A 10350-nucleotide genomic window follows, 5' to 3' on the forward strand; every position below is an offset into this window, starting at 1 on the left:
CTAGCTCCACCAGAAAATTGTCTCTTCATTTTAGGCTTCTTACCAACATCCTTAAAAGTATTTCTCTCCGCTATCCCAGCTTCAATTCCATAAGCAGAGTTTAGGACATCCTTAAAAGACATGCGTCCGACTTCAGGCATAAGAGTAGTGAGCATAGGTTCTGCCAACCCACGAACGAACCGACGTACTTTTATCTCTTCTGAATTTACCAAGTATGGAGCACTCTTAGAAAGTCTTAAACTTCTTAGCATACTCAGTCACTGTCATATTCTCTTGCCTTAATCTTTCAAAGGCAATTGCATCTTCTACTTGCTTGTTAGCTGGATAAAATCGAGCGAGGAACTCTTCAGTGAACTCTTCCCAAGAAGGAGGAGGAAGTCCATCTGCTTTTTTGCTCTCAAGAAGAGACTCATACCAATATCTTGCTGAACCACGCAGGTTATAGGATACTAACTCAACAGCCCATTCTTTGGTGCACTTGAAAGCTCGAATAGCTTTCTTTGCATCCTCTAGATATTGTTGTGGATCTTCATCCAATGAATCTCCATTGAAAGTGGACGAATTCAACTTCAAATACTTTTCAATTGGCAGCTTTTGATCCCCAAACAATTGATGAACTCTATGAGGCTGAGGATTTGGCATACTAGGAATGCCTGCTCCGCCCCTATTTTGATTTGTTAGGGCCTGTAATACCGCATTAAGGGTTTGATTCATTCCCCTTAATTCAACCGCTAAGTCCGGTTGAGCCTCTCTTATTGCGGGGTTCTCTTCTTCGCGCCTATCAGCTATCCTTTGGCTCCTTGGCCTTTGTCGAAGCGCTCCAAGCGACGGAGAAACTGCCCTATTGGACTCAGCAGTATCAGGAGCATTAACAGCTCCACCACGTCTTTTCTTAGGTGGCATCTTCCACCTATTGAGTAAATAAAGCGATTGGATCACCAACGACATATGTATATGGAGTTCAAAGACAATAGGACAGACAGAAAGAATTATAAGACCAAAAGATCGAGGACAACTTCCTATAGGCCTCTAGTAACATCACACTTTGTGAAAATGGGCCGGCTTCCATTTGCACAATTGTGATCTTACTAAAGAACACTTGCTCCATATTACACAGGGAAACCTAAAGCTCTGATACCATTTTGTCATGACCCGAACCAAGCCATGACTGGCGCTTAAGGGACAAGTCCCTCAGCAAGCCAAACGACCGAATTTTCAGAAAAACGGACAGAACCTCCTATGTTTCTAGGACCTTACCAATATAAATATTAACTCCCTGTATCGATAATAAACATCCATTTCCAAAGACAACAACAACAACATATTCCAACCATATCCACAACCAAATATATCCAGAATACGCATCATATATATCAAGTTGATAACTAAAGTATATAATCAAATCCATAAGTCTTACATAACCAACTTATAATTACTATCTAAACAGTTCAAGATTCAAAATAACATAACCCACACGAGGATCCTGCCTGTGACATATGGAGCATTGACATAATCTAAATTTTGAGCAAGGTTCCATTACATAATTACTTAGCCCTTGGAAAGAAGAAGGGCTCACCAAAATGACTAAGATCTACTGAGAGGCAGGTGGAATGGAACCTGGAATGACTCCTGTATCTGAAAAATATGGGAATATAATAGGGTGAGTTTTGCAACTCAGTGAGCAAATATTACATCTATAACCCACACGAGACAATACAAATTTTACCATGAAAATTATATTTCTTTCCAAAGATGAGGAATTCATATAAATTAAGTATGCAAATAAATAGATAAATAATTAAGCAGAATGAACTGAAATGGGAGTTCTCATTCCAGAAGTCAAATCAAATCGAATATTACACACTTAGGGCGGCTCCACCTCTAAAGGTAGCCCTTTTCTCTAGTGTGCCCGTACGGTATAACAGATCCAACGTGTGGCCTACACGTTAGGCTAACAACGCCCCTGCTAGCTGAGGTCTGAGCCAGATGCATCTAGGTTAACGTCATAACCGCCGTTAACTACGGTTTTCTAGTCAGAGTCTCCCAAACCAATCCAAACCAACTCGCTTATAAAAATCTCTAATGCTTTAACATATTACTAAATTTCATAGTAAATCAAATATATATATATAAAAATGCATACTAAAATTTAATTAAAATTCAATAAAGTCAAATAAGAAAACATGTATGCTTTACAAAATATATAAATATCGTCTCGTGTGTATTTTTATAAAATTGTAAGTTTCACAATCAATATTTATTTCAAAAATTCAAAAACCACAATAATAAAGTAATTTCAAACTCCAAAATTAATGATTCAACAAAAATATTGATAATAATATATTTAAAAACAATTATAGATATAATATCCACTCACAACTTGATTTCAAAGAACCGGAAGCAACTCTGAGCGCGCCGACAAGCTACCAAATGATGTCCAATAACTCTACAACTCTAAAAATATGACAATAATGATGTTTGTGAGCTACTAACATTGTCAATTAACATAATTTAACTCATCTTGACCAAAAGCCCCAAATTTTCTAATCCTAATAACCCTAAATTCGGATTTATATATACCCATAAATATAGAGATAACAAAAATTGGGGATATGACTAATTATTGAGTCAAAGAGTTACCTTGAAGCCTCAATAATAATTGGAACTCAAAGTTAAATGCTTCTTTCACTCATTAAGTTGACATTCCATGATTTGGGATTTTGAGAAAATGAGATTTTGATTAATAGAGGTAGAGTAGAGAAGAAAAGAAAGCAAGATGATAAAGGTGAGTTTGATGATATTGGGTGGTTGGTTACAAGGAGAAGAGATGAAGAAATCTAGTTGGTAAGAGAAGAGAAACGAGGGTTTTACATTTTGATTTTTGAGAGGAAATGAAAGAGAAAGAAGAACTGAAGGGGAGGGGGGAGTGTCGAAGAAGAGGAGAAGAGAGAAATAAAATTTTAAGTGGGGGCATGTGCCCCCACGTGTTCTCCCCTCTCTTCTTTTCTTTTTTTTCTCACACTCTCTCGGTTATTACAGTTTGATCATTAAGATGGAAATGATGATCATTAAGTCGCTAATAAAAGTGTCAATTATAAACAAAAAATGAATAATAATTAATGTCGAGTTATAACTCATAATGCACCATAAGTACCGAGTTACAAGGTGACGGATTATATTCAAAGCTCAAGTGGTGACTTTTTGTGTTGGATTAGGACCAAATGGCAAGCGTATGAGGTCTGTTTTGGTTATCAAATAGCATATGGGCTTCGGCATCTCCCTGTTTTTTTGTGCCCCCAAATTATGAAAAATAAAAGTCTGTGGGGATCTTTGTGGAGTATGAAGGTACCTTCAAAAGTCCTCTTTATTTGGCGAGCCATTCACAAAAGGTTACCAGTTGTGGAACTAATTCACTGAAGATTCCAATCACCCTCACCAATTTGTTCAAGATGCCAAGTTACTGAGGAAACCATCTTGCACTGCCTCCTGTCCTGTCCCGAATCGGCACCAGCGTGGTACTACCCCCTATGAAGTTAGATGTTCGTGAGCTGGTTCAACCGAATTTTGCTGAGTGGTGGAGTAGAAGACTTGAAGCTGCTAGAACAAGGAGTGACGGAAGAGGGAAGATGGAGTATATTGCTCTTTTATGCTGGGGAATATGGAAAGGGAGGAATGAATTTGTATTTGTTCAGAGAGAGAAGCCGGTCTTTGATATTGTGGAGGCCACCAAGAAGATGCATCAAGAAATTTTGAGAGCTCGAGTTTTCTGACTATAACCTAACGTTGCTGTTTCACCTTTATCTTTATATCAAGTGTTTTATTTTATCACTGAAATGTGAAATATGAGAGAACCCCTTTTTGCTTTATTTAATTCTTTAATAGACATTTGTATTTCTTACATTATTAAGAAATGCAAATCTACCTTTTGGGAAAAAAAATATGTTGAAATTAAAACTGAAAACAAAAAAATTAACTACTAAATCAATTATCACGTATTTTATATATTTATACATGTTATTTTATATTATTTTTTGAACCAAATAATCTACTCTCAAAATAATTAAACATTTTACAATAAAATACTTCAACTTATTATGACAGAATACTGGGTTTTCTTTATGACTTTATGACAGTATATCAAATTTTTTCATGAATACTAATTAAGTATATATTTTTATATGGTGCCATATTTTTGGTGTACATACAACATAGTTCCTTAAAAGTATCCCCAAAATGTTAGGGATAGAAAGTTGAAAAACATAATTTAGCCTGAATACAACAATCAAAGAATTCAGGACGCTTTATCAACAAATTGCTGGCAAACAGACGATGCATATAATTTTGCGATTTCAATATTGCAAGCCATAGCCTATCAAAACCTCAATCTCTTCATCAGATTACAGTACAACCTTGATTATAAATATCCGTCACGCCATTGCCAATATTGCATGATATTGAATTTGTGACAATCAAAATTTGAACTTTTCTACCTTGTACCCCAGAATATCCCCTCTTGCGGACTAGCCTTTTGCTGATACTTTGTCAAAGCCAAAAGTGCAACATTGCCTGTGCATATATGCATAATATTTTGTCATCACTTTATTTATATTTCAGACGTCAGAAAGAGCACAAATAATCAAAGTTCTCATAAAATATGATAGATGTAGTTGTAAACTAAAGAGTACTGTATGAGCACTGATTTGAAGCTTCAATAAGAGGCAGCCATGGAAAAGATACTATAATGAGAATTGCTCAATTGAATAAAAAATGTTTGGGTTTAACATGGACGGTATAGTTCTAGTATAAGGATTCGATGTTAAAATTGTGCTTTCTGTACGTTGAACCAAGAATTTCGGGTTTAAATTAACATGGAGGAAAATTATATTTACCTCTTGGAGAGGAGCTAAAGACACATCTTCATTTGGGGTGGCTTTCTTAGTTTTCCAACTTTTCATCTCTAGATGCATCAATTTAAGTTGACTTTCTATGTGCTTCAACAGCCTCAACTGCTCTTCACCATCCACTTCTTTGGTAATCTCTTCTCTAGTACTGAATTTCTCCCTCTCAAGCCTCTCAACTCTCTGATGCACCTTTTGCAGCTCCTCTTGCAAGTTGCAATCCACACCCATGCCTTCTTTCCTTTGGCCAACAACAGTCGTCATGCGCCTAATGCTTCGGGTAGTGATTTCGCGGTGCACATTAAGCTTCCCCTCAGACTCAGACACAGAGTCTGGTTTCCTTAATCTATTCTCTGCCTCTGACTTCCATTTCTCAAACCATTTTTTCCCAATTTCATTCACTTTATTTTTTTCACTTGTTTGTGGGACTTCAAATACGTCGTGCACATTAGGCGTGGAAGGAGGATTATCTGAATCAATAAAAGAGGGCATTATCTCTCTTTGCTCACTTATAGTACTCAAGTTTGCACACTTTTCTTCTTCATTCGAATCTGAAACCACTTTCACTCTTTCATTCAACATTTTTATCTGGTTCCAGTAGGAGTCAAGTGTTCCACTTACCAATTCTGTTGACTTTCTTGCCAGATCCAAGCTCGGAGGAATAGCTTCCAAGGCCAGAACTGGACTAGTTGATCTTTCACTCTTCCTAAACGACTTCTTGAACTGTGAAGCAGGCATAGATTGAAACCTTCTGATAGAGTTATTTTGGCAGAATTCTTCATCTTGTTGATCGGTTGCGTTGTTCAAAATCTGATCCTTTGGGACTTCAATTCCAAACTCGCTGGCATTGAAATCGCACCTGAAGCTCAGAAGCTTTTGCTTGTAAGCCTTTACTTGGAACTCAAGCGACGCAATTTCCATTTCCTTTTGGTATATAACTTCTTCAAGTTCTTCAAGGGTCGCTTCGGCATGGCCTATCTTCTCCTCTGCCATTCTTTTGTAGTGATTGGCCTCCATCTTCACTGCCGCCATTTCGCCTTGCAAACGCAGAATCATTTCTAACGCTTCGCTGGCTGCGGTGGCAGAGGCTTCTCTTTCTTGATCCAACTCCACGTAGAGCTTCTGTAGAAGTTGCTGTTGGGCATGAAGAGTCTCCTTCAACGCCGTTGCATCACTTTGCGTTCGAGCTAACACATGACACGTGCCTGTTTCAGCCATGGTAACCCGATCGATATATGTTGAATTGAAGTAATCACGATCACGAATTTCTGAACACGGAATGTATAGCAGTTTGATTTTAGCCAAGGTAGTGATGGGAAAATATAATTTATTTTTATTTTCAATAAAAAAGCGAATGATTTCACGATTTTGATATAAAATATTTTAAGAACAGGTGTCGCTATGCCACTAAATGCGCAAAACCATGTGCTCAGTACCACAAATAGATCATAGATATTACCTTGACGAAATTTCTGAATTTTAAAAAAAAAATTAGAACAAAGCATTACATAGGTGATCGTAAAGAGAAACAATAAAGGGTGAGAGAAACGAAGCACATACCGGTTACCACCATAAGATTATCAAAATCAGAACCCGACCCGAGTCAAAATCAACTTGCAAGAACAGAGAGGGTTATGGCTTCACAAGAAACAACTGTGAGGAATAAAAATAAAATTAAAAAGGGTAGGTAAAAGAATGATGAAAATGAGTTAAGACCAAAACTTGAACACGCTTCTCTTACTAGGAAAAATTGTTAAGACCGAATCTAACTGTTTATATACTTTCCCAAATAATGAGCATGGATAGGTGCAACGAAACACACACGGGAAAGTAAATGTATGTCTGTGTAGAGTGAACTCTGCGATTAACAAAATTCAGAAGCCGAGTCTTAATTACGAGGAATGAAAAGAGAAAATGAAAAGGAAAAAGCTTTTACGGAAAGGAACGAGTAACATCCTACCTAGAAATATTGAAGGACACGCACATGAGGAAAAGAAACAGATACTATCTTTCGGTTTCCAGTTGCAGACAAAACCATGGTTCGTTTTTAACGTCTTTGGCTTGCTGTGTATCTAGAAAGCGTGGTATACTCCAGATTTCTAGACTGTCTTTATTATTTAATTATTTGTTATTATCATAATTAAATGTGCCTGTTATTTTATATTTTTATAAATTAATTAAATTTGAAATTAGGAAGATAGTATGTTAGATTAAAATTAAAATATCAAAATTGGTGAAAACTCAGGTGAAGTTGACTTTTACATGAAGTTGATATCTGAAAGTCGTTAGATGAAAATTTAGTCAAATAATTTAACGGTTCTCAGATATTAACTTCACGTGAAATCAACTGCACCTAAATTTCTACCAACAAAATTTTAACTCGTGAAGTTACGGTTAGAAGTAACTCAAATTGAGTCAAATTAGAACAAATTTAAATTTATCTCACTTAAAGTTCATGGATTAAATTAAATAATATAAACATAATTTATAATTTTATATAAATAAAAATTTATATCTCTACCAATTATAATTAATATCATCTGTGATATATAATTATATAAAAATTATATATGTACATACGTGTGTATAAAATAATATATATATATATATATATATATATATATATATATATATATATATATATATGTGTGTGTTAATAGTCAAATTCGTTTCTGAAAAATCACTCATTCTTCAAATTAGTTCTCAAATGATTTTTGTAGTCATATTAGTCCTTGAAAGATAAAACATAAGTCAAATTGGTCCTTCCATCAATTAGATGATGACGTGTCATGGTAAGTGTCACGTGTCACCAGATGATTGATTGACGTGCCAAGTTAGTGACACCTAGCATATCACGTGTCACTTGACATGTAAAAAAATATTTATAGTCAAAATAGTCTCTGAAAGTCCAAACGTAAGTCATTTTCATCCCTAAAATTTTAAAAATTAATCAAATTAGTACAGAGTCGGAAATCAAGACTTAGAAATTTGAAAATTTAACGATGATAATTGGATACAGTGAATTCTTTCGAGTGGAAAAATATAATTTTCTGCGAAAAAATACCTAAGGAGACGTAGTGGGGATTTAACTAGCAATACCAGCTTAGACTGTCTGGTACTTTGAGTGAAAAAATTTAATTAATAAATAAATAAATTTAAGAAGTTAAATTTTATAAATTAGAGAAGATATAAATATTTGGGATAGAAAATCGAACGCTTATTGTAAAGGTTTTATTCAGAGATTGGGCTAAACGAACCATAAACTGGTCCGGACCCAAGTTGGGCACAAGCCCACTATATAAATACTCAATATTGAAGCATTTCAGCTCATTTCAATCAGAAAAGAGAGAGAAAGAGTATGGTTTATAGCCACGCATAGCTCTCCTCATCCTCTTCAATTCTATCTAAGTTTTGTGATAAGAAACTTTAAGATTTTCGTCCAGATTCATTTTCCACAGTAAGTCGCTTTTTTTGGTTCATGGGATGTTGAATTATTATGATTTTGGTTGTTTAGGGGATGCTCTAGTATAGATTCCAAATGGGTTCTATCTAAATTTCTTGTAGGTCAAGGTAAGAAAATCTTATCCCCTTTTGAGTTGCCAATTCTATAAACCCTAGGTTGAAATTTGTTGAAATTGTGAAATTAGATGAACTAGAGCTTGTTGGAATTGATTGTCGGCGTGAGGTGGAGTTTGCTCGGCGTGTTATTGGTACGAAGCTCTTGGATTGGTGTACAAAGTTTTAAGGGTTTAGAACCGCCGACATTCAGGTACGGGTTTGAATTTCAAGTAGGCATTATGTAAAGTTATGTGAATCCCTAAGTTAGTTGTCCATAGGATAAGATTGAATGTGTAACACCCTAATATACAAATCCTTAAACTCGAGTTATAAGTCAGTGTTAATAAGGTTGTACGACTCTCAAGGTAGATTATAATACATACATATATATAATTGAAGGGAGTTATTAAACAAGAAGCATGAAAAGGAGTAAAATAAAATCGACATCGGAGAACACTCACATATCGAAAAACAGAAGATAAAGGCGCGTTCGAAAAGCAAAGGTAAAGACAAAACGTACAGAAGAATAAGATAAAGACAGGATATAAATATATCATAAGTAAATAGCCACTAGTCACGGCCTGCGAAGTTTAGGCCGACTGAGGTTACAGAATTAAAATCAATTTGACAACAGTATTTTATTATCTCTCCTAAAACATACATCAAAGCCTCTATAGGCAAGTTCCAAAATAGATAATTACATACATATAAGTTTTTCAAAATAAATAAGGAGAGATTCTAAACAAAATATAAATAGAGGACAAATTTCTTCGCCATCACTCAGATGAACCACTGCTCACTGCTGAGCACCTGGACCTGCATTTGAAAAATAAGAGATATATTCGGAATGAGAACCCCTGATCCATGAGTTTCTAGTATGGTAAAAGTGCCAAATAAATACAATGCACTATAATAGGACCTCACTAAGCATCCTAAGCTTCCTTTTATCAATTGTTCATCTTAGATTTTCACTAATCCGTGAATTAGACAACTGTTCTAGGGGATACTAAGTCTAATTCAATTTCTCATCTTTCCGAACTTTTCAAAAATTTCAACTTCCAATTTATTATAGAACCATAACCAGAACCAGCACTAGCCGTCAGCATCAACTAACACAAGTATGAGGGACCTCTCAGTTGAGCAAACACAAGCAATACAGACAAGTAATACACAAGTGAGGCAAGTAGCATTTAACCATATAACATATTCAACTAGGCAAAGTAATACAATTAGACAAACCCACATAAATCAAACATATGCAAATGATGTATGCCTGCCCTATGCCCAATGAGCTCATTTGTCGGTTATACAGCCAACCCGACATGTCCGGTAGCAAACTTTGGACACTCTCGACGTGCACGCATCTACCAAAAGAAATTCACATCTCTTAGAGGAATAATATCCGGAAAGATCTAAGTGTCCGGCCACATCTTGCGATGGAGGGTGAACATTTGCGAGCAAGCGGGATAAAATCACCATCTTTGCATCTACCCCAGAAGATCAAATACAAACTAGGAGCAAGCAAGACAAAGCCACCATCCATGCATCTACCCAGAATCTCAAACCATAACCCAAAACAAGTGAAACAATACCGCTGTATCTACCCAAACAGGTATATCTCACCACATTTCGGAACAAGCAGAATCACTCCACTGCATCTACTCGGGTAGATACATTTCAATCTCAATCATTTATTGTAAATCCTGCGTAATTAGTAATTAATAAATAATTAGTCAATAAATTTTTTATTAATCAAAGAAATTAGGAAGCTAATTTTTACTAATCTAAAGAGATAAAAATATTAAAAATACAAATTTTGATACTAATTTTAAAGGTTTTGGTCCAAAATCGGGCCAACAGGACAAACCGATTGGACCAGATCCAAACCGAGTCC

General features: G+C 35.6%; 1 protein-coding gene across 9 annotated transcripts; it reads right to left on the reverse strand.

Moving 5' to 3' along the window:
• Positions 1 to 4135: 4135 nt before the first annotated feature.
• On the reverse strand, positions 4136 to 6981 carry LOC107630621 (uncharacterized). 9 transcript variants are annotated; one of them, XM_016333821.3, is made up of 5 exons: positions 6859 to 6981; positions 6640 to 6756; positions 6459 to 6551; positions 4890 to 6166; positions 4136 to 4566 (listed from the first exon to the last, which is right to left on the reverse strand). In XM_016333821.3, the coding sequence occupies exons 3-5, from the start codon at positions 6469 to 6471 to the stop codon at positions 4543 to 4545; spliced, it is 1314 nt and encodes a 437-aa protein (XP_016189307.1). In that variant the 5' UTR covers positions 6472 to 6551; positions 6640 to 6756; positions 6859 to 6981; the 3' UTR covers positions 4136 to 4542. The 9 variants fall into 9 exon arrangements, with proteins under 9 accessions (XP_016189307.1, XP_088365762.1, XP_020974677.1 ...); XM_088509636.1 differs by having other exon boundaries at positions 4890 to 6103; positions 6859 to 6972; XM_021119018.2 differs by having other exon boundaries at positions 6459 to 6756; positions 6859 to 6972.
• Positions 6982 to 10350: the final 3369 nt, after the last annotated feature.

Source organism: Arachis ipaensis, chromosome B3 (assembly GCF_059453495.1).
Source record: "Arachis ipaensis isolate K30076 ecotype BB chromosome B3, ASM5945349v1, whole genome shotgun sequence".
Classification (NCBI taxonomy): domain Eukaryota; kingdom Viridiplantae; phylum Streptophyta; class Magnoliopsida; order Fabales; family Fabaceae; genus Arachis; species Arachis ipaensis.